Consider the following 24,855-nt stretch of genomic DNA (forward strand, 5'->3'; position numbering starts at 1 on the left):
TCAAACAAATCTTGTACTTGTTCTATTTACCTTCACTTAAAACGGTTGTGCTTGTGCATGGGTCGCTCTTGGATCTGAACAGTTAAAACACAAGGAACGAATCCCATCTGACGTGCAATGGATGTCCAGTTTGCTGAACTTGTAGATGAGCAGAATGCCTTCAGAGTTGTGGAAAAATGCTCGCCAAATTGCTTCTGGTTGATTGTTTTGCGCTTCCATTGAGTCGTATTCCTTCGAAATCTTCATCTGAAACCCACGGAGAAACATGTGCATTGAACCGGGTAGCTTCTGCGAAATGTAAAGCCGGATGTGTTGCTGTAGCGGCTACTGTGAACAATAGCTGCCTGGCTGCCATCCTCTCTGATCCATATAGGGCTTAGGTTGAGCCCCAACCCAGTGGGCGCAGGGCTAGGGCTTTATGGTAGGCTCTGTAGATGGATCATGCTGCACCTTGCCACCGTCCATGGGAACCAATCATCTCTCTCCCCATTTGGCCTTTGCATTGAAGCCAAGGGTCCAGAGAAGAGAGGGAGCTCAAATGATTTTGTGGCCGCTGGTAGAGAGTGTTGCCATCTGCTCTCGTCCTTGTCTTGTCACTGGATTGGGAAACTTCAAATTGTAAATAGATTCGTCTTCAGTTCGGCAGCTTAAACTTCAAACTTGTTGGCGCAAGAAACTCAAGGTTCATCTATGGATGCTTGTGGCTCTGAGCATGAAACTTGCAACGACAAATTGCTCTAGGTTACTCTGCGTCTGTGCCATAATAACCAGGGATGGAAGAGACTGCCGCACCGGCGGCATGGCATTTGGGTTTCGTCATCTGTTGTGCAGTCAGCAGCCATTCAGCCAGTGGCCATTACAATGTCTAAGCAAGGACCTAGCTACTACATGAATGGCTATGCCAATGCATGGTGCCTAAAGGATAGCCGCATGCATGGCCATGCATGCCATATCTTCTCAACTAACCACGCACTTCCTAGGACCGTCCCTATTACATGTTCCACTTGCTTCACACTCTCACCTACTCCTTTGGTCCTGAAATATAAGACATTTTGGTTTGTCGTAAGTCAAAGTAGTACAAGTTTGATCAAATTTATAAAAAATAATATTAACATCTAACACATCAAATAAGAAAATTATAATAATATACTTCATAATGAATCTAATTATTCTCATTTGACATTTCAAATATTATATTTTTATATAAACTTGATCATACTTTGAACAGTTTGATTTTTTTTGAACCAGAATAGTTTAACTTGGGACAAACTAAAATAATTTAGCCCTGTTTAGTTCTCAAAAAAAAATTATAGTATCCGTCACATCGAATGTTCGAACACATGCATGGAGCATTAAATGCAATTGAAAAAATAACTAATTACACAGTCTAACTAATTAGTACGAGATGAATCTTTTAAGCCTAATTAGTTTATGATTAAATATTATTTGTCAAGTAACAATGAAATGTGCTATAGTATCAAAGCCAACAACTTTTCACCAACTAAATAGGGATAGGAGGCAGTACACTTCCTTTGCCTAGAAGTCGTAGACCCATAGCTAGGCTATAGCTGAGAAGAAGAGCCTCACACACAGCTTGCTTGACCGTCCAAGATGGCAACATGTTCACATCCTTTTTCTTCCACTTTTAGAAACAGCAGCACGGACCAAGAACAACTAACTCTCAGGGGCTTATTACATCAGGGAGCTAGCCTTGTGAAGAAGCATCTGATGATCTGAGCTCCTCGTCGTCATCCCCAGCAAGCAAGATAACCACGAGAACCATCACCTCAACACGTACCATGACCAACAACACCGTATCACACCATCACCAGCTGCAGCAGGAGCATCACGAGCAAGCACCAGCTGCAAGGCCACAGATGAAGAAGCAGGCGAGGAAGAGGACGCACGCGAGCAGGCCGTACCAGCAGAGGCTGCTCAACATGGCGGAGGCCCGGCGGGAGATCGTCACCGCCCTCAAGATCCACCGGGCCACCATGAGGCAGCAGCAGCAGCAGCAAGGGCAAGTGGCGTTTCAGGATCGACGAAGCCAAGCGGTTGAAGAAGAAGCACCTCTTCTGGCGCCGACGAGCTACGCCGCTGCCTCCTTCGCCGACCATCAGTGTAACAATCCAAAAATTTGGATTCAAATTAAGAAATTTCCTTACACGTGGACCCCACCTGTCATACACCCACCTCCCATCTTCCTGTGCTGCACGTCGCAGTAATGGCGCCGACGCCTTCCGAAGCCTCCCGTCGCTGTGTCGTTGCCGTCGTGGAGGCCGATCCCGGTTTTCCGGCCGTCGAGCGACTCCAAGTCGACCGCGCTCATCTCCTGAGCTCGCCACCTGCCCCGCTCCCTCCTGCGTCTCGCTCTCCTCACCTTCTCCTTCCTCAGTTTCGCCATGGGTGACGCATGAAGCTCCTCGCGCTCGCCAGCCCGAATCGCGAGTTTCCCTCCATGAATCCCAAATCCACTTGAACCGAAGCTCGTCTATCTTCCTAGCCTCCTCCTCGACCTCTCCTTCGCGAGCCCCCTCGACCAGAGCACCGGGAATCCTTGGTTTCGCGGCCGTCGGTCACCAGTGAGCCCGAGATCCACCTCAACGCCGACCACCCACCTCCGGCCGTGGTTTTCTTCGTCCAGTAGCTCAAATCGAACCTAGGTGAGGTGCTCTTGCTCGTGCGCCTCTTTTTCCTTCGTTTCTTGCTTCACCGACGCCGGAACGCGGCCATGCCGCCGCCGGCCGACCCGCCTACCGCCGCCGCACGGCGCGGGCTGCGCTCAGGCCGCCCCACGCCCAGCATGCGCGCGCACCGAGGCCGCCCAACCCCGCTAACGCTCTCACCGCGCCGCTCCGCCGCCGCCTGGCCTCGCCGCCGCCGGCCCGAGCCGCGCCGCCGTCTCCTCTGCCTCGCGCCGCCGCTAGGGCACTGGAGCCGCTGGCCACCCCGCCGCCCTGGGTCGCGCGCGCGGGCCCCACCCCGCGTTGCTGCTGCGCCGCCGCGCGGGCCGCCGCCGGTCGCCGCCGCCGCAGGCCGCTTGGCCCTGCGCCTGGGCGCCGCCACGCGCTGCGGTTCGCGTGGCTGAGTGGGGAAGAAACCCCTCCCACTGACCAGTGGGACCCGCTGGTCAGTGGGGTAAGGGGGGGATTTTATTTATCTTGTGTTTATTTCGACTGTAAATTGTAAATTCCATATAAATTCAAGGAAAAATGCGAAAAATATGAAATAAATTTTGTTGGATTTGTTAGAGTAAGATCTATAGAGGAAAAATATCCACAGTGGCAAAATGACCTTTTTACCCCTGCAATAATTTAGATTGTGTTTAGTCTTGCTTAATTAATTTCTATAGATCTGTTAATCTAAAAATTATGAAAATTTTGCAGTAGCTTACTTTAAGCATGGGTGATCCACCATAAAATTTTCATACTCATAGGACCTAATTTAGTATATGAATATAATATGCAACCAAACTTAAATATGTGTATAGGTATAATAGTATTTATTTCACATGCAAATTTTTATACAAATTATAAGAGGCAAATAATATTGTCTTTGCTAGTCATATTTTATTTTATAGTGAATCATGTTCTAATTGATAATTTGGCCTTTAATTATTTCTAGCACTAGGGTTAAAGTTAGTTATCACCATACTTGCATCCTTTTGAGTAAAATTGTTAAATTGTTTAATGCTTATCATCTAATGGCAGAGTCATGTTGGCATTTACTCGTTGTATCATATGCATGACAGTTACTCATTGTTTCATATGCATACATATAGAATCCGCGACCGAGGAAGTCGTATACGAGGTGATCGCGGAGCCGCAGGAGCAGACGGAGCCAGTTCCGCAGGAGTTTCGTGACGACCCGGCCCAAGGCCCAGTGGACACTAACTCTGAGCAGCAGCCCGCAGGCAAGCCCCGGTGCACATCCTTTTAATTCAAACTATGACACCTATATTATGTTTCTATTACTTGTGCATTAGGTTCAGGAATTATTTGAAACCCTAGTTGCATGATCCCTAGGTCTCCTCGAGTTATACTAATATGTAGATGACGATAGAAATGCTATGCTTAATACAACTCGGTAGAAGACGAGTGATTTCGGGTCACTCGCGAGGTATAGGATATCTCGTTATTTTGAGTATATGGAATATTGGAATAGGTTGGATAAGGAAAAGAAAATGGAGACCGGGCGGGAAAAGGCTAGCCCGCCTGTGTCGGTTAAGGACCGTTCGTTGCCTGGCCCTGTGATCGAGTTTGAATTGTACTAACTGCATGCCGGGAGTAGGAGGTAGTCGAAACCGGTAAGCCGAGTACTGCCTTGCTTCGAAAGTACAGGAACCCGCACCCAACTCCTGGGGCGAGTCGAGTAGTCGCGGAGAATTGGGATGCAGATGTTTACTTTTGGTGGTCTCACGTTGAGCTCGGCTGACCATATGTCGTTGGGCTGGTTCCTGTAGTTCGAGGCGGGGAGGGGAATGGTTGGCATGTATAGTCCGACGGGGCAAATACGTGCCGTGTTGGTTAGGTCCACCTTGCAAGGTTAAATCGGATCGATCCGCCGTACGTCGCATCTCGGATATGAGCACCTTGATCACGGCACCACATCGTAGTGATGCTATATGGATTTTAAGTGATGATTAGTAGAGTCTACCAGAAATTATTACTCCATGTTGTTATGATTGCTTAGCAGGTGCAAATAATAGTTAATGATTTATGAATATATAATTTGGAGCTAAAAGAGGGAAAATAAGGACTCATTTCTAGAACTTTTTCTGCAAAAGTAACCAACAGCCAAAAGCCTTGCATGTCTAGTTACGTGGGCTAAGTTATATCCACTGGTCGGGTAAGCCTTGCGGAGTATTAGTATACTCAGGGTTGTGGCTCAAACTATTTCAGGTCCGGATGAGATCAACTTCTGTCCTTGTTGTGCTAAGTTTATCCAGTTTGGAGCGGATGGTTGGGAGGTGGCCGGACCAGATGTTTAGCCTTGCTAGTTACCAAATCACACACCCGTGGGCTGAGTGTGTGATTCGATACTGCGTATCATGTATTATAGACGTCAAGTTTACTATATCGGACTTTGTTTTAAAGTAATGTTGCTCCTGTATTTTAATTATGTAATTAAACCAGGTTGTAGAACTTAATGTACGCTACTCGGTATTGTAATCGTATTTTTATGTACTCGTCATGTTTGTACTGCCTGCGCTCACCTTCGCGTGGGACTACTGGTGTTTGTTTCGATCGGAATGTCGGTTTTCGAAAGGACTGTCAAGTTAAACCGTTAAGCCAAATGCGCCTGATGTGTTCAAATGATGGCCATTTAGCTTAATTTGAGTTTTAATTTGGCGGTTCTGTCACAGCTGGTATCAGAGCCGAAATACACCAGGGGTAGTATGGATGTGACTATTTTCTAGATTTTCAAGATTAAAAATGAATTTCTAGGGTATAAAGAAAAATCGTTTCAGTCGCGCTTTACGATTAAATCCGTATTAAGCCCTACATAGTATTTGGTTATTATAAATTGGTGGCAATATTTATATTCACTGACTTCCAGCACATTTCTTTCGGTTAAACCTTAATTTCTTGCACAACCCTTACTTAATATTGTAACGACGCACCTACGCTGAGGTAAGCAAGGTGAGCAATTCTTGGTAGTCTTTAGAATAGCCCACGTGTTTCATACGTGCGCGGGTCCCGTATGATGAGCATACGAGGAGGTGATAAGGCTCCATTCAAATGAGCCTGTCGCTATCTGCCGCCTGATATGGAGCGCGGACTTCCCACCGTGTGATTGTGAGCACGGCCATCTCGTAAGGCAATGTTACGAGATGTAAATCTGTCATGCGATTGGTTATGACCGTGTACCTTGGGACACGTGTACCCTTGGGTGTCCCGTAAGGCGATTTGTACGGGAAGTGAATACGTTGCCTCGGTAACGTATGCAGCGCTGTCCATGCAGCGTTAAACGCATGGGCGCCATCTCTATAGTAGATGGTGATGTATGTGTGAATATGTGGGCAACTGCATATGCGTTACCTATGTGGCGTAGGACACATGGGGGCCGTTCGTGTGTGCTGGCACGAAGGGTCCAGTCGTGGATATATGCATATATCTGTATAGCATGTGATTTCTGCAGGTACACTAACAAACGAACGCGTAAGTTAAAGCGTGTAGAAATCGATTATATAATTGAGAGCGTATGTTGCCACCGAAAGCTCACGTATATTGCCCTATTATTGTCGGCAAATTTTGTTGGAAGGGCGACGTAGGACGATCATGCATAATACCATTCATTGCATTATAATAGTGGGTTAGCGAGTGATTTGGGTTGTAAACTTTTGTTGGAAGTTTGAAATTAAAAGAGTTTTGTTTTTCCAGAGTGTTGTAAGTATTTACCGTTTTATAAGTTATGAGTTCGTATTTTCTTTTGGGAAAGTTCCTTACCGCTGTCGGCGTTTTTCGCAGATGGCAGCCTTGTCGGACTTCCACTTTGACGAGGACGGGTGGGTGCGTTCCACTTGTCTTCACCGTGAGGGCCTTCCCGTGTTGCTGTGGGAGGTGCTCCAGGAGTTTGGCCACACCGAGCCTCCCAAGTACTACGGTCGCGTGTCTTCCGAGGGGGCCATCTCTGGTTGGGAGGCTCGCCTGCGAGTTCCGGCACGTCTCGGTCTCTTTCCGTCAGACCCTTGGGAGGTACACACTGAGGGTGCTGAGATTTTGAGCGTCTGGGATCGTGCAGCTGCGATGGCTATTACCCAGTTTTGTGAGCAGGAGCCCATTTTTGCGAGTTACTCTGCTTCGACGGTGGGTTTTCCTGTCAGAGTGACTTCTGAGTACTCGAGGCAGCGGTTCTCTCTTCTGTTGGACTCTACTCTTCCAGGCCACGTCCCAGCTTTGGCCAGGATCGCCCGCTACGCCGCCGGTATGTTGGGTGTGTGCGACCAGTTTAGGAGTGAGAACACACTCTACCGGCAGGGACTTCGGACAGCTCACGCCACAGCACAGGAGCAGACTCAGCAGATCTTAGGACAGAGCCAGCAGCTCGCAGAGCAGAGTCAGCAGGTAGTGGGGTTGGCCCAGCAGTTCTGGGAGCAGGAGCAGAGGATAGTTGAGCAGGCTCAGCAGATTTTGGAGCAGTCACAGCAGCTAGAGGAGCAGTCACAGCAGCTAGCGGAGCAGACAGAGCAGCTAGCGGAGCAGGCTCAGCAGATTGAGGAGTTGACTGAGCAGGTGGACGACCAGGAGGCTCTAGCTGACCACTTGCAGGACGCGCTTCAGGTTGCACTAGGGAACGTGCACCAGTTGCAGCTTCAGCAGCAGCAGGCCGCAGCCCCACCTGAGCCACCACCTCAGGTGTCAGGTGTTGAGTCAGGAGTTGGGCCTCAGGAGATGTCCGATGCAGCGAGTTCCGTCGGTCAGAACGACGTTCCACCTCAGGCAGGGTCCACAGCCATCTTAGTGAACGAGCAGAACGTGGGACGCCTGCAGGAGGAGCTACGCGCGCGTGGGATCGAGGTTGAGCGTGTCTTCGAGTACCAGCCGCCGCGTTGAGTAGTTGGACTTTGGATGTAGTTAGGGTTAACATAGTGTTGTAGTTTGGTAAATGTATGAGAGCCAACTAGATTTGGTAGTATGACTAGAATAACTCTGATGTAAGATAAGGACTGTGGTTTGTATATGTTTGGACTGAGTTTGTAGGTGTGTAATCCCCTTTGTAAAATATCATCTTAGTGTTCGACTTATGGTAATTCCGAGGTTTAGTACGTAAAAATTCGTGAAGTATGATCTATGCGGTAAAAGTTTTCGTAGCATCGAAGTTTAGTACGTAACAATTCGTGAAGACAGTCCATGCGGCAAACGCGCGTTATACAAAAGTTGTAGAGTATTTCGATAACCACTCACTAGCAAAAGTTATGAATTTTTGGACGTATAGTTTGGGAGGTACTGTCAAATCTATACCGCGAAGATTGGTGATATTGAGATTTAGTTGGGGCCTATGTTGTCTTCACTAGTTGATGCAAAAACGGTTGTACCTTCCTCATACATGATCCAGTCATTCTTGTTGCAATTATGGGGCATAAAAGTGGTGATACAATTATTGAGTTATTTAATCAGTGTTCTAAATTCAGCATTTTTCATGAATTGAATATTAGTTGCTATCATGATTATTTAATTTAATCAGATATTGGGACTAATCAATTCATGATTAATTGCAGAATGCCGAACACCGATAATGACTCCTCTGCGCCCAATAGCGCTAATGCGCTGCCACCGCCTCCCAATTTGGTTGAGGCAATCGCGGCCATGTTGACTGGGCGCGATGAACAGACGGAACTACTCCGTCAGCTCGTTCATCAGGGTGCTGCACCGCGGCATGGAAATCATAATCATCACCAGCCGCCTGTCCCTGGGTATCAGGAGTTCTTGGGTACTCAGCCACCGCTTTTCCATAAGGCGGATGAGCCACTGGAAGCTGACAGTTGGCTCCGGACCATTGAGTCCAAGTTCACTCTATACCAGTATAATGACAATGACAAGGCATCATTTGCAGCTCAACAACTCAGAGGTCCTGCACGTACGTGGTGGGATAATCACGTAGCTATGTTCCCTGCTGGCACTCGGTTTTCTTGGGATGAGTTCAAGGAAGCTTTCAGGGCACATCATATCCCTGCAGGGGTGATACGCAGGAAGCTCAATGAGTTCTTAGCGCTGAAACAAGGCAATAATAATGTGACACAATATGCTCAAGCTTTTAACACCTTGTCTCAATATGCTGGGTATCATGTGGAAACAGATGAAAAGAAACAAGCGTGCTTCAGGCAGGGGCTTAGCAGCAAGCTCCAGGAACGCTTGATTATGTTCAAATTCAACACCTTTAGTGAGCTGGTCAATGGGGCTATCACTCAAGAGGACGCCCGTATAGCTCACCAGGCAGAGAAAAAGAGGAAGGCACCAATGGGTGGGTCTTCCAGTCAGGCTAATCAGAGGTTTCGTCTGATTCAGGCCGGACCCCCTCGTGCACCTTATCAGCATCGGCCGGTGTACCGACCAGTACAGTATCAGGCCACATATCGGCCTCCACCACAGCAGTCGGGTTATCGGCCAACACAGTATCAGTCGGGATATAGACCACCTCAGTACCCACAGCCTCTGGGGGTAACCAGATCTCCGGTGCCTCAGCAGAATGTGCAGAAGACGGGGTTGCAGCCACAGGGTGTACGCCCTAATCTTCCTCCCTGTTTCAACTGTGGTCAAGTTGGTCATTTTGCACGTGAATGCCCTATGCCACCTAAACAAGTTCAGGGTTCTAATCAGCACAATCAGAAGCCGAAAGTGGCTCATTTCAAGCCTGGATGCGTGCATTATACCACACTAGAAGATGTACCTGAGGGAGTTCAAGTAATGGCGGGTATGTTTTCAGTTCATAATCAACCTGTTACCGTATTATTTGATTCGGGTGCATCTCACACGTTTATTAGCAAGGAGTGTGTCATTAGACTGGGACTGAAAATAGAGAGCATGTCCAAGCCGTACCATATTCACTCACCTGGGGGAAAATTAATCACCAATCAATTTGTTAAGCAAGTGCCCCTACAGTTGCAAGGGAAAGTTTTTCCTACGGCCCTTATAATTCTACCAACTCAGAGTGTAGATATTATATTGGGCATGAACTGGATGGATGGTCGAGGAGTTCTTCTAGACACTACCTCACGATCTGTGCATATTAACTCTTCCATTCATGGTTTTATGACTTTGAATCTGGTGGACCATATACCTTCGGCATCCACAGTGAATCAGGTTGAGGCCAAAAGTCTGGCTAAAATACCAGTGGTGTGTGAATATCCGGATGTTTTTCCGGATGACTTACCAGGCATGCCACCTGACCGTAAGATAGAGTTTGCCATTGAATTGCAACCGGGAACGGCACCAATTTCCAGAAGACCTTATCGTATGCCACCCAATGAGTTAGCAGAACTAAAGAAGCAATTGCAGGAGTTGCTTGATAAGGGTTATATCCGTCCTAGCACTTCACCTTGGGGCTGTCCAGCGCTCTTTGTTAAAAAGAAAGATCAAAGCCTCAGGTTGTGCGTGGACTATCGGCCTTTGAATGCTGTCACTATCAAAAACAAATATCCACTTCCCCGAATTGATATTCTGTTTGATCAGTTAGTCGGGGCCAAGGTATTCTCCAAAATTGATCTTCGATCGGGCTATCATCAAATAAAAATTAGGCTCGAAGATATTCCAAAGACGGCTTTCTCTACACGATATGGGCTTTATGAATATCTCGTTATGTCATTTGGGTTAACAAATGCCCCGGCTCATTTCATGTATCTCATGAACTCGGTGTTTATGCCCGAGTTAGATAAGTTTGTCGTGGTTTTCATTGACGACATTCTTATATATTCCAAGAATGAAGAAGAACATGCGGAGCATCTTCGCATTGTTCTCCAGCGTCTTCGGGAACACAAATTGTATGCCAAATTCACCAAGTGTGAGTTTTGGCTAAAGGAGGTTCCATTCCTAGGTCATGTCATATCAGAAGATGGAATTTCTGTTGACCCCAGTAAAATCCAAGATGTTTTGAATTGGGAAGCACCTACATCTGTTCCGGAAATTCGGAGTTTTCTTGGGCTAGCAGGATATTACCGGCGGTTTGTTCCGGATTTTTCAAAAATTGCTAAGCCCATGACTGAGTTGCTCAAGAAAGGGGTGAAATTTAATTGGAACGATAAATGTGATCAGGCTTTTCTGACCTTGAGGAAACTATTGACATCTGCCCCTGTTTTAGCCCAACCTGATATTACTCGACCCTTTGATGTATATTGTGATGCATCGGGTACGGGTTTAGGTTGTGTCCTCATGCAAGACCGTCGAGTAATTGCTTATGCTTCATGAGCACTCCGACGACATGAGGAAAATTATGCCACTCATGATTTAGAACTAGCAGCAGTGGTTCATGCTTTGAAGATCTGGCGTCATTATCTTCTGGGCAATCCTGTTCATATATATACGGACCATAAAAGTCTCAAGTATATTTTCACCCAGAATGAACTAAACCTACGCCAAAGGCGATGGTTGGAATTGATTAAGGATTATGATTTGGAGATTCACTATCACCCGGGTAAGGCCAATGTTGTTGCAGATGCTTTAAGCCGCAAGACTCAGTGCAACTGCCTGTCTATTGTGCCTTTCAATGAGACCCTTTGTTATGAACTAGAAAAATTAAACTTGGGGATCATCACACAAGGCAGTCTTGATAATTTGGTCCTTTCATCTACTCTTCGAGATCGGATTATTTCTGCCCAACAACATAATGTCGGGATGGAAAAGATTCGCCAAAGACTTGCGGAAAATGACCCGGGGGTGAAGTGTTTTCATTTAGATGAGGCTGGAATTCTATGGTTTAAGGATCGTTTTGTGGTACCTAAAGATTTAGAGCTCCGAAAACAAATCCTTGATGAAGCTCATCTCTCTAGGTATTCTATCCACCCGGGCAGCAATAAAATATATCAAGATTTGAAGCAGCGATTTTGGTGGACAAGAATGAAGCGGGAAATTGCCAAATATGTGTCTGAGTGTGACATTTGTAAAAGAGTTAAAGCGAGCCACTTGAGATCAGCTGGTCTTCTTCAACCGCTGACTATTCCATCAGGAAAATGGGAAGATATTAGTATGGATTTCATTGTTGGACTTCCCAAGACTTCTAAAGGATATGATTCTATTTGGGTTATTGTGGACCGTCTCACGAAGTCAGCTCATTTCCTTCCCGTAAAAACCATCTATAGGGCACAACATTATGCTGAGCTGTATATCAGCCGTATCCTAAGTTTGCATGGAGTACCCAGGACTATCATTTCTGACCGTGGTACCCAATTCGTTGCACGTTTTTGGGAGCATTTCCATGCAGCCCTTGGTACTCAACTCATTCGCAGTTCAGCTTATCATCCTCAGACCGATGGTCAGACAGAGAGAATAAATCAGATTCTTGAAGATATGCTTAGAGCCTGTGCACTCACCTATAGTCATAAATGGGATGAGTGTCTACCTTTAGCTGAATTCTCCTATAACAACAGCTATCAGGAAAGCATTAAAATGGCTCCTTTTGAGGCATTATATGGACGAAGGTGTAGAACTCCATTGAATTGGTCAGAAGCCGGTGAAAGAAATGTATTCGGCCCTGATATGGTCAGTGAGGCGGAAGAACAAGTCCGGGTTATACAGGAGAACTTGAAAATAGCACAATCCCGGCAGAAAAGCTATGCAGACAAGAAACGTCAAGCGATCTCGTTCCAAGTGGGAGATCATGTTTATTTACGGGTATCTCCAATGAGAGGAGTCCAACGGTTCGGTGTGAAGGGAAAGCTCGCCCCTCGTTATGTTGGGCCTTTTCCTATCATCGAACAATGTGGACCAGTAGCATATCGCTTGGAACTTCCTGCCCAATTATCCGCAGTTCATAACATATTCCATGTCTCCCAGCTCAGAAAATGCCTCCGTGTTCCAAACAAAATAATGGACATAGAGAAGTTACAAGTGGAGCCTGATCTTGTCTATCCAGAGCATCCAGTGAAAATTGTTGATCACAAGGCTCGGGTCACTCGAAATCAAACCAGCAATTTCTATAAGGTACAATGGAGTAATCACTCAGAGCGAGAAGCTACCTGGGAAACAGAGGAATTTGTTCAGTCCAAATGTCCTGAATTGCTCCAATTATACCAAGGTATATGATTTTCCGACTTCCTTTCGATTCGGCACTTTTCTCCTAAATCTCGGGACGAGATTTCTTTTAGGGGGAAGGATTGTAACAATCCAAAAATTTGGATTCAAATTAAGAAATTTCCTTACACGTGGACCCCACCTGTCATACACCCACCTCCCATCTTCCTGTGCTGCACGTCGCAGTAATGGCGCCGACGCCTTCCGAAGCCTCCCGTCGCTGTGTCGTTGCCGTCGTGGAGGCCGATCCCGGTTTTCCGGCCGTCGAGCGACTCCAAGTCGACCGCGCTCATCTCCTGAGCTCGCCACCTGCCCCGCTCCCTCCTGCGTCTCGCTCTCCTCACCTTCTCCTTCCTCAGTTTCGCCATGGGTGACGCATGAAGCTCCTCGCGCTCGCCAGCCCGAATCGCGAGTTTCCCTCCATGAATCCCAAATCCACTTGAACCGAAGCTCGTCTATCTTCCTAGCCTCCTCCTCGACCTCTCCTTCGCGAGCCCCCTCGACCAGAGCACCGGGAATCCTTGGTTTCGCGGCCGTCGGTCACCAGTGAGCCCGAGATCCACCTCAACGCCGACCACCCACCTCCGGCCGTGGTTTTCTTCGTCCAGTAGCTCAAATCGAACCTAGGTGAGGTGCTCTTGCTCGTGCGCCTCTTTTTCCTACGTTTCTTGCTTCACCGACGCCGGAACGCGGCCATGCCGCCGCCGGCCGACCCGCCTACCGCCGCCGCACGGCGCGGGCTGCGCTCAGGCCGCCCCACGCCCAGCATGCGCGCGCACCGAGGCCGCCCAACCCCGCTAACGCTCTCACCGCGCCGCTCCGCCGCCGCCTGGCCTCGCCGCCGCCGGCCCGAGCCGCGCCGCCGTCTCCTCTGCCTCGCGCCGCCGCTAGGGCACTGGAGCCGCTGGCCACCCCGCCGCCCTGGGTCGCGCGCGCGGGCCCCACCCCGCGTTGCTGCTGCGCCGCCGCGCGGGCCGCCGCCGGTCGCCGCCGCCGCAGGCCGCTTGGCCCTGCGCCTGGGCGCCGCCACGCGCTGCGGTTCGCGTGGCTGAGTGGGGAAGAAACCCCTCCCACTGACCAGTGGGACCCGCTGGTCAGTGGGGTAAGGGGGGGATTTTATTTATCTTGTGTTTATTTCGACTGTAAATTGTAAATTCCATATAAATTCAAGGAAAAATGCGAAAAATATGAAATAAATTTTGTTGGATTTGTTAGAGTAAGATCTATAGAGGAAAAATATCCACAGTGGCAAAATGACCTTTTTACCCCTGCAATAATTTAGATTGTGTTTAGTCTTGCTTAATTAATTTCTATAGATCTGTTAATCTAAAAATTATGAAAATTTTGCAGTAGCTTACTTTAAGCATGGGTGATCCACCATAAAATTTTCATACTCATAGGACCTAATTTAGTATATGAATATAATATGCAACCAAACTTAAATATGTGTATAGGTATAATAGTATTTATTTCACATGCAAATTTTTATACAAATTATAAGAGGCAAATAATATTGTCTTTGCTAGTCATATTTTATTTTATAGTGAATCATGTTCTAATTGATAATTTGGCCTTTAATTATTTCTAGCACTAGGGTTAAAGTTAGTTATCACCATACTTGCATCCTTTTGAGTAAAATTGTTAAATTGTTTAATGCTTATCATCTAATGGCAGAGTCATGTTGGCATTTACTCGTTGTATCATATGCATGACAGTTACTCATTGTTTCATATGCATACATATAGAATCCGCGACCGAGGAAGTCGTATACGAGGTGATCGCGGAGCCGCAGGAGCAGACGGAGCCAGTTCCGCAGGAGTTTCGTGACGACCCGGCCCAAGGCCCAGTGGACACTAACTCTGAGCAGCAGCCCGCAGGCAAGCCCCGGTGCACATCCTTTTAATTCAAACTATGACACCTATATTATGTTTCTATTACTTGTGCATTAGGTTCAGGAATTATTTGAAACCCTAGTTGCATGATCCCTAGGTCTCCTCGAGTTATACTAATATGTAGATGACGATAGAAATGCTATGCTTAATACAACTCGGTAGAAGACGAGTGATTTCGGGTCACTCGCGAGGTATAGGATATCTCGTTATTTTGAGTATATGGAATATTGGAATAGGTTGGATAAGGAAAAGAAAATGGAGACCGGGCGGGAAAAGGCTAGCCCGCCTGTGTCGGTTAAGGACCGTTCGTTGCCTGGCCCTGTGATCGAGTTTGAATTGTACTAACTGCATGCCGGGAGTAGGAGGTAGTCGAAACCGGTAAGCCGAGTACTGCCTTGCTTCGAAAGTACAGGAACCCGCACCCAACTCCTGGGGCGAGTCGAGTAGTCGCGGAGAATTGGGATGCAGATGTTTACTTTTGGTGGTCTCACGTTGAGCTCGGCTGACCATATGTCGTTGGGCTGGTTCCTGTAGTTCGAGGCGGGGAGGGGAATGGTTGGCATGTATAGTCCGACGGGGCAAATACGTGCCGTGTTGGTTAGGTCCACCTTGCAAGGTTAAATCGGATCGATCCGCCGTACGTCGCATCTCGGATATGAGCACCTTGATCACGGCACCACATCGTAGTGATGCTATATGGATTTTAAGTGATGATTAGTAGAGTCTACCAGAAATTATTACTCCATGTTGTTATGATTGCTTAGCAGGTGCAAATAATAGTTAATGATTTATGAATATATAATTTGGAGCTAAAAGAGGGAAAATAAGGACTCATTTCTAGAACTTTTTCTGCAAAAGTAACCAACAGCCAAAAGCCTTGCATGTCTAGTTACGTGGGCTAAGTTATATCCACTGGTCGGGTAAGCCTTGCGGAGTATTAGTATACTCAGGGTTGTGGCTCAAACTATTTCAGGTCCGGATGAGATCAACTTCTGTCCTTGTTGTGCTAAGTTTATCCAGTTTGGAGCGGATGGTTGGGAGGTGGCCGGACCAGATGTTTAGCCTTGCTAGTTACCAAATCACACACCCGTGGGCTGAGTGTGTGATTCGATACTGCGTATCATGTATTATAGACGTCAAGTTTACTATATCGGACTTTGTTTTAAAGTAATGTTGCTCCTGTATTTTAATTATGTAATTAAACCAGGTTGTAGAACTTAATGTACGCTACTCGGTATTGTAATCGTATTTTTATGTACTCGTCATGTTTGTACTGCCTGCGCTCACCTTCGCGTGGGACTACTGGTGTTTGTTTCGATCGGAATGTCGGTTTTCGAAAGGACTGTCAAGTTAAACCGTTAAGCCAAATGCGCCTGATGTGTTCAAATGATGGCCATTTAGCTTAATTTGAGTTTTAATTTGGCGGTTCTGTCACAAGCAGCTGCGCAACCCGTCTGGGCAGTGGGTTGCCGCCGCCGCTCCTGCTGGTGGCTACTACTGCCCATCACCTGTTCGTCGTCCTTATGATCTCACACCACTTGAGGCGCCCACCGCCATGGGTGGCTTGGATCAGTTGGCTCGCAGCCTCCCTGCGCAGCCACTAGGGCTGAACCTTAGCTTCCAAGGTTTTGGTGGCTCCGTGGACGGTGCCAAGGTCTGTGATGAAGATCTCTTTGGCGTTCCGTCGATCCGATTCCGATCCTCATCGCCAGCCGCCTCGTCGTACTCGCCTCCGGCAACGGGGATGGCGAGCGGCACGCACGGGTCACCGGCGGCGCTCAGCGCCGCGGAGAAGTACGACCCGCCGCCGGTGGATGCACCGGCTGCGTTCATCGCCCCGGTGCTGGACGACATGGAGACGCAGTCGACCGGCGAGATGCAGCAGGGCGTGGCGTGGTGGGGCGAGGCGGCGAGCAAGATCCTCCTCGAGAGCATGGAGGGCGGCGGCGGCGAGGTCGCGGCTGGCTGCGTGGCGGACGTCGTGGCAACGGCGGACGCGGAGGCGGCCGGTTTGCCGGCGGAGTGGCGGTGGCTGTGCGAGGCCGGCGTCGGCGCGGTCACGGGGGGCGCCGATGATAAACCGCCGGACGTCCTGGAGACGATGCACGCGGACGGCGGCGGCGATGGCATCGCCTTGCCCTGGTAAGATCTTGCCGGTGATCGGAGCTCAATTAGTTTTAGTTTCTAAGTGTACGACAAGAACCTTGGACTTCTGGTTATTGTTTACACAATTACAATATTGATGATGAGGTTGAGGATGATATGCTGAGATTGATTGCTTTGTTTCTTTCAGCCTGGACGACATTGAAGGGTGGGACGGTGAGTGGTTCTCATGCTCATCGTGATCACAACACCACTTCAAGACTCGGCTCCTCGATCGATCACCTTTACGTTGTCCGCCGCCCATTTCTGCACACAAATCATGCAGTATGTGATTCGATTCGACAAGCAACGTGATACCAACTCCAGAGCAAGTAGTAACACACATCAAACAACCAGAGTACCTGTCTAGTAATCAGACCAGTTCTCACAATTCTTCAGTATCTATACGTTTCCTGTGCGAAGCAGGGCTGCCAACATGTTCAGACAGTTGAATGACCCATCCCCACTGTATTGTTATATGAGTCTAGTCAAGCTGCAAGCCTGCAACGGCAGTTCTTAGCTCCTGAACCCCGTCAACAAGAGCAGATGGCATTCAGTTAATCTGCCTGTGAATGAAGAAAAGGAACAGAGAATGCCTCTACTCTGTAAGCTGCTGTAATGCTTGCTGGACCCACTCCGTAATGTTTTAGGGCGTTGGCTAGCACTTCGGATCGATTGCTACTTGTTTCTTTGTTTTTTTTTGTTTTTTTTGGAAAGATGATTGCAAGTTTCTGCATTGCACTTGCAAGCGCCGACATGTTCAGGCAGCAAGCATTCAGTTATATGCTGTTGAAATGTTCAGAAGCTGTTCTTTGCGAGGAAGGTACCCACCGAACGATCACTGACTGGTATCGATGAAATGAAACCGATCTGATCTGCCCTGCTGAACCCACGAGTGGCATACTGGGCGTAATCCATTCCAATAACAAGTGGGTTACGGCAAATCCAAGTCACTGTAATGCCGCGCCAGGGAGTGTGAGAGAAGAAGAGGAACAGAGATTTCCTAGCGAGAGCTCTGTCTCACCTCTCATGGCACTATGGCAGAGCTAGCAGCACCGGACAGTTTTCGCACCTGCGGTCTGCAGCAGAGCGTTCAAATGTTCAATGAGTACCGTGTTACTGGGACATCTGACGGCAGATCTAGCCTCCGGGCGACCAAGCTCCGCTCGGCGACGAACCCGCGCTCTCGTTCACTAGTGGAATCCAACCATAAACTCCGTCGTGTAAGCACACGTGTGATGTGTCTGAGCTCTGAAGCAACGACATGCCCAGCGTACCTAGGAGTAGAAAGGGGACACAAGATCATGCTGTCATGAACTTTCAGATGTAAAACTCGTGTGCTCGTCTCGTCCAGGAAAACTTTCAGAGTATGACGCCCATCTTCAGCTAAAGCTTGCAAGCCTTCGTCAGCAGATTCACTGAACTAAGGATCAGCACAGAAAAATTCAACAATTTTTTTTTCAGTTTCGGGACCGATGCGCCCAATCGGTTTGCTCTTGAATGCTCCCTCTCTCCTTTCGGCTCCGGCAGCTGTAACTTCCACCAAATGCAATGGCACCTACTGCTTGGACGCGGCGAGCCACACATGGGAAGTGGCCCTGATGTCAATGGCAGTGGCGGCCATGTGAAAAGAGGAACTCCGAATGATCCCTCACAGATTAAGACGTGTAATAAGCACTAAACAGTACTCCCTCCGTTTCAAAATATAGGTCGTTTTGGCTTTTCTAGATTCATAGTAATTGATATGAATTTAGATATAACATATGTCTAGATACATAATAAAATATATGAATCTAGAAAAATTAAAAAGACCTACATTTTGAAACGGAGGGAGTACAAGCATAGAGGCATTGTTCTGAAGGGGAAAAAAAAGACTTTGCTTTCAGGTCTGGGTCTCCTTGTTCAGTACATCATGCAGAGTCTGAAGGATTTTGGGACTTCGCTGCAGGAGACAACTCGGCATCTTGTTCTAGTTTAGGACTTGTACATGATAGGATTTACGCATTGCTGTATTGTCTCGTGTGATAGTAGATTCTGAATTAATTAATTTAATCCTGCATTTATGTGGAAAACTTTATCATAAGTTGTCATCTGCAGTGGTAAATTGCATTGTCTTCAACCTGCCTTAGCCTCCCAGGCAGCAACTCTGTGCGAGCTGCCAGGCTAGCGGACCATATCACATACTCAGGGCCGTTTAGTTGCGAAAGAAAAAAAAATATGGGTGTCACGTCAACAGTTTGACCAGATGTCGGGAGGGTTTTTCGAATACTAATTAAAAAATTAATTTCAGAACTCACTTGGAAACTGCGAGACGAATCTTTTGAGGCCTTTGACCGCAGCATTAGCACATGTGAGTTACTGTAGCACTTATGGCTAATCATGCACTAATTAGGCTCAAAAGATCCGTCTCGTCGTGTACATCCAAACTGTGTAATTAATTTTGTTATTTAATTACATTTAGTGCTTCATGTATGTATTCAAAAGGAAAGTCACAAATTTCGAGATGAAAATTTTTGGTAACTAAACGCGTTTTCAGGAAAAGGCAAGTTCAGACATAGTACAGAGAAATGGCCGACCAGCGCCGAGACACCAAACATTTCGATTCGCAATTATAGGACTTCAAACATCAACTTCGCTAAAATGGCATTTGATATGTTGGTGCTTCGATATGCATGACATTTGGGGTACCAATCACATATCTTTTAACGGAGGAAAAGCAGAAAAATGGAGAAACTGAAAATGCCAAGCAATTCTTACAGCGAAACCAGCAATTCATAGCTAATAACGACATTGTTCACAACATCAATACAACATAAAATCCCAGCACCTCCGCAGGGAGGAGGATCATCTACAGGACTCCGCCAAATCTAGGAAATAGTACTGACTGGGCAGACACGGTGAAGGCCAGATACAGTAAGTCGTTTGATAGATACCATATATTTGCGATTTTGTGATATAGTTGAACCTTGCAGAGGCCTGATGTTTTCGCCTAGTTATGTGTATGGCACATCGTTCTCCCCTCAGTTTGGACCTCCATGTAGTATGTGTGGTGTAGAGGAAGCCACAGAGTCCACTAGTCTTCTATATGCAGGTCCAGATGTATGAAGCCGTCGGACGAAGATGGTAGTTTGTCGGCCACGTTCACTTGAAGGGTGCGAAGAGAATTGATGAGTTGTGCCCACCAAATCCGAATGAGTTGGATAGTGCCACATTCACTTCACATCTCTCCTTCTGTGGTCCTACCAAGACGCCCACATCCTGTATCAAGATCAACATTGATACATTCATATTAGCTCCATATTGAGTTGATATTTGAAACTGCACGCCATTCAACTTATAGATTCCTGTAGATTCTGCTATTTCGTATCTAGCTCCTTTATTAGAACTAGAAAGCAGAAAGATGTCATTAAATCTTGCATCACTAAAGGAGCTTACCACAATATCCTCTGGATTTTCTAAATTCAAATTTGGATGGACCCAACCAGTTCTTATAGCCTGCAATGAACAACAAAGATGAGGCCCACGCTTGCATTGAAACCAATAACAAAGCACATGCATTGGCATGCTTCTATTCATGCGGATTGTAGCCAAAAACACCCAAACAGAAGGAGTTATGGTAAATGTAAATGGCAACAAAGAATGAGATACAGTTCATGGCTATATGAGAATAAACCCGAACACCTCATGTTTATTGCAAAAGCCCCATCGTATCTGCTATATCATATTTAATATCCTTGGTTTAGGATAATTGGAGTAATATCCAAATGACCAATGCCTATGAATCTTCTAAGAAAAGTATCTAAATAAATAGGAGCAAGAAAAATATATATACTTGTCTGTAAATAATTTCATCCAGACAGCCACAAAACAATCTACAAACAATGCGGATGTAGTTGAAGATAAATTTAGAATAACTTAGCTTCAGTGCCACTACATCAAACAATTATTTCAATTGAAGGGTAATATTAAGTGATGTGCTTGTTTTCCAAGGAAACAAATTGTAGCGGGTGATGTGCCAATTTTTCTTCAGTTACAGAGTTTTCGTCTTCCAACAAATTACCAATCGCACTGGAAATTACTACACTGGATAAACAGAAAAATACAATGGACATGGAGAACTCAACACCATAAATGCCTTGTGATACAATAATACCGAGTAAATATGGCCCCTGTAAGAGTAAAAAAGAATTCCTTACTTGTATAGAAGCAACTGCTTCAATTCCACCAGCTGCACCTATAAGATGGCCAGTCATTGATTTTGTTGAGTTCACCCTTAGCTGCATCCCAGAAAAAAGAGATTTAGATAGATTACTTTATAAAATTACTGTAAAATCGCTGGCACCAGGTGGCATACTTGAGGATTCTGGCCGAAACAACGCACAATAGCCTCGTACTCCTTCAAGTCACCCGATTGTGTAGACGTTGCATGTGCATTCACATAGTTGATTTCCTCCCTTGCTACCCCTGCATCATCTAGTGCCTTTTCGATGCAGAGAGTAATCCCTCTTCCTGATATTGAATTGACGAAAATGCTAGCATCAGAGTCCCATTACATTTTTAGGTAGAAAAAGAACAGGAAGAGCATGGCAGAGCCAAGATATACACTCCACCTTCAGGATGTGGCTCAGTCATATGGTAAGCATCACATGTAAAGCTTCCACCAAGAAATTCAGCATATATTTTTGCACCTCTTTCCTGAAAGAATATGCAAAGATCTCAGGAAGAATATACACTTCACCTTCAGGATGTGGCTCGGTCATTGAGCTGGAAACAAGCAACAGAAGGATATATAAAGAGAGACAACAGAAATTGTATGTTTAAACCTTAGCATGCTCAAGTTCCTCCAATACGAGGACACCAGCCCCTTCCCCCATAACAAAACCATCACGGTCCTGCAACATGAAAGAATAAATTATCTCACACTAGCACAATAAATGGACCGAGCCAGCAAGTTATTTAAACCAACATGGTGCTGATGTGCTTATAATAAATTATGGTAACAATTATCAGCCAGCAAAATTTTGTCAAGAAACTGACCATTTGAATCAAATCAGTAGGGAGAATGCACGTGAAGTAAATCATTCAACTACCTTGATAATAAGATTTGCACAGCAAAATATACTAACCATATCCCAGGGCCTGGACGCTTTTGTTGGATCACTGTTTCTCTGTGAAAGAGCCCTGCAGGCCACAAAACCTCCCAATCCTGCATTACATAAGGTTAAAACACTTGAAACTACAAAGATCAAGATATTACAGAAACCAGAGTTAGAAGAATGATGAACTGAGGCCACGAACCAATTGGAATAAGAGGTGCATCAGATCCACCACAGAGCATAACATCCTAAAAAATCATAAATAAGGTCACAAACAGAAGTTAAATCATAAATAAGGTCACAAACAGAAGTTAAGTCAAACAGAACATGGAAGGTTTAAGTTACTTACAGCTTCCCCTCTTCTGATGTGGTTTGCTGCATTGAGGATACAGAAGTTACTGGTAGCACAAGCAGTGGAAATAGAATAGTTTGGTCCCATCCATCCCTATAAATCACAGAAAGTATGAGCTCTGGTAATCGCTGTTATCCACAAATAGATTATACAAAAGAATGGATGGAGAGATCGTGTTGCACCAGATCCATTGCAAGGATTGCAGAACCCATGTTTGTTGTTGCAAAGGGAACACAAAATGGGTTCATTTTCTTGTAAGAGACCCTCAGTGCTTCAATCGCATCATTAAAAACCTGCATGAGAGTCCAGCATAACTTGTATGAGATTATAAGAAACAGGTATCTCTATGAGATTATGGGAAACATGTATCCATGGATAGTCAGAATCATTGGGATATAAATTGGGTCAGTTGGATCCATGACACTACAATTTCACGATTTTTGATTTCATGTTGAAATCCATGCCATTGAGTGGCATGATTTTCAACGTGAAACCCAATTTCACGGAGTTGTGGTGGCATGAATCGAATTTTCCCATATAACTAATACTAGTATATTGAGAATACAAACCTTCATGCCGCCCATCGCAGAACCAATGAGAACACCACATCTGGTTTTGTCCAACTCATTCCTGAGTTCTTCAGTGAGTCCACCATTTTCTAATGCCTTCTTTCCAGCAGTTATCAAATACAGCATAAACTTGTCCATCCGCTTAGCAAGCTTAGGTGCTACCCAACCATCAGTAGAAAAGGATTTTATCTCTCCTGCAATTCTCTGTATTATAGTCAAAATATCAACCATTGTGTGATAATATTAGACCAAATTGCAAAACCAACCCAGACACCACTCCCCAAAATTGAAGGAAATCATGTTCTCTGTATTACCGTCGGGAAGTTGGAGCAGTCAAACCTCTCTATCTCACTGATTCCACTAACTCCATCAAGAAGGTTGTTGTAAAACACATCGGGGTCATGGCCCAATGGTGTCACTACACCCATGCCAGTGACAACCACCCTCCTTTGTTTGATATCAGGTTTCTTCTTTTCGATAACACTTCTTTCAGCTTGTAAGGCAACAGCCATGGCCATTCCTGCAAACCATAACCAATTTTGTTGAGATGTCTGCTTGAGTGAAAAACAAACGGCAGCCTGAAGATGTGTGAACAAACATGCAAACAGTATAAAAACTAAAGGACCAAACGGAGGGAATACGTTTGCTTGATAGAAGATGGGGCAAACAAATGTGACTCTCATTGTTGATTTTTTTTTAGCATTTTGGAGTCTCCACGCCCACCCTTTCTGTTTTATATAGCAATGAGCAACACCCATTCTATCTCAATTTTCAAGTCAAACTCTGTGCTAATAACAAACGAAATGAGAACAAGCAGAGCCTGACAAGCTGAAAGAAAATTATGTTGAAGTCACCAGTTCAGCAGTAGACACAAGCGAATGCATCCCAAGCCGAAGCAGGGGAACCAGACAGCGATGCCAAAACCAGAAGCTACTACTCACGACACCAAGAATCCAATATCCTCAGCACAATCCAAGGAATAATCCTACTCCACACGCATTACGCATCGAAAACGCGTAATGACAGCCCGGAACGGGATAAAAATGGCACATTTAGCCCGGGCGATACTACCGATGCTCTGAGATTACGCTAGGATTCGAACGTACGGTCATGCAAGGATCCAGCGAAGCGAACAAAGGACATACGGCAACCGAATGCTGAGTGTGTCTCATCTCACCAGAGCGCGCCGCGCCGCGCCGCCGCGCACCGAGGCGGCGGCGCTCACGGCCCTGGCCAAACATGGCGCCGCCCCCAGCGCCGCTTCCGCCAGGGAAGCAATGCTTCTGCTTGTGCTCGTCGGCGTCGCATGCCGCGGACAAGCACGCGGCTACGAGCCACGTGCAGATAGGAGTCACCACGGCCGCCATTGCCCGTCCCCCGGTGTGTGGCGCCGCTCCCGCTCCCGCTCACCGCCTGCTGGATCCCGCCCACAAGAAGGGGCCGCACGGGTCACTCAGATTCAGCGGCGCGGGCACCGGGGCGCGCGCCAGTCCAAGAACGGCGGAGGCCAAGAACCCGGAGCACGACGAGATGCGGCGGCGAACGGGCGATGGCTCGGGGCCGAAGAAACGAATGAGGAGGGAGAATGGAGCACGTGGAGGGGGCGCGTCGATCTCACGAGGAGAGGAGGAGGCTGGCGCGCATCGGAAGGGCGTGGGCGGGAGCCGCCATTGGCAGTGCCAAGTGCTCGACGGGAGGAGTGGAGGGACGGGGACGACTGGAGGAGGAGGGGGTTGGGGGAGTTTAATATAGGAGGAGGAGAAAAATGGGAGATTTTTCGGTGAATTTTAAAATCTTCTTTCTGTTTCTTTTCCAGTATTTCTCTCAGCATTCTTGTCCTTTTTCGGCCCCTTGTGCTTTTATTATTCTTTGTTCCTTTGGTGGGCCCCATTTGATTTGATTCTGAGATGTTTAGGCTTGGACACGCCAGTTACTTAAGTCCAGTGTGGGATGGGATCATGAAATAGAATAAATAGGTTTTAAGGGGGGAAGGAGCTTGGGTTTTTGTTTTCTCCTGAGCGATTTCTTTTACTTTTTTTATTTTTGGTTTGGGTTTGGTTGGTGAGACTAGAGAGGGAC

General features: G+C 46.6%; 1 protein-coding gene across 1 annotated transcript; it reads right to left on the reverse strand.

Annotated features, from left to right (window-relative positions):
- Positions 1-19,400: 19,400 nt before the first annotated feature.
- LOC120694485 (3-oxoacyl-[acyl-carrier-protein] synthase II, chloroplastic-like) lies at positions 19,401-24,536 on the reverse strand. Its single transcript, XM_039977614.1, has 13 exons — positions 23,954-24,536; positions 23,091-23,296; positions 22,777-22,980; positions 22,390-22,500; positions 22,205-22,300; positions 22,058-22,103; positions 21,886-21,965; positions 21,583-21,651; positions 21,370-21,454; positions 21,114-21,268; positions 20,956-21,036; positions 20,195-20,254; positions 19,401-20,017 (listed from the first exon to the last, which is right to left on the reverse strand). The coding sequence occupies exons 1-13, from the start codon at positions 24,141-24,143 to the stop codon at positions 19,901-19,903; spliced, it is 1,500 nt and encodes a 499-aa protein (XP_039833548.1). The 5' UTR covers positions 24,144-24,536; the 3' UTR covers positions 19,401-19,900.
- Between the last annotated feature and the right edge of the window lie 319 nt (positions 24,537-24,855).

This window comes from Panicum virgatum, chromosome 2K (assembly GCF_016808335.1).
Source record: "Panicum virgatum strain AP13 chromosome 2K, P.virgatum_v5, whole genome shotgun sequence".
Lineage (NCBI taxonomy): Eukaryota > Viridiplantae > Streptophyta > Magnoliopsida > Poales > Poaceae > Panicum > Panicum virgatum.

Excerpts from the sequence above, each read along its gene's own strand:
- LOC120694485 (XM_039977614.1), bottom strand. The coding sequence starts at position 24,143 with ATGGCGGCCGTGGTGACTCCTATCTGCACGTGGCTCGTAGCCGCGTGC. Across the intron at positions 21,455-21,582 it reads AGGAACTTGAGCATGCTAAG|GAAAGAGGTGCAAAAATATA; the intron begins GTTTAAACATAC and ends ATATTCTTTCAG. Across the intron at positions 20,255-20,955 it reads AAGCAGTTGCTTCTATACAA|GCTATAAGAACTGGTTGGGT; the intron begins GTAAGGAATTCT and ends TGTTCATTGCAG.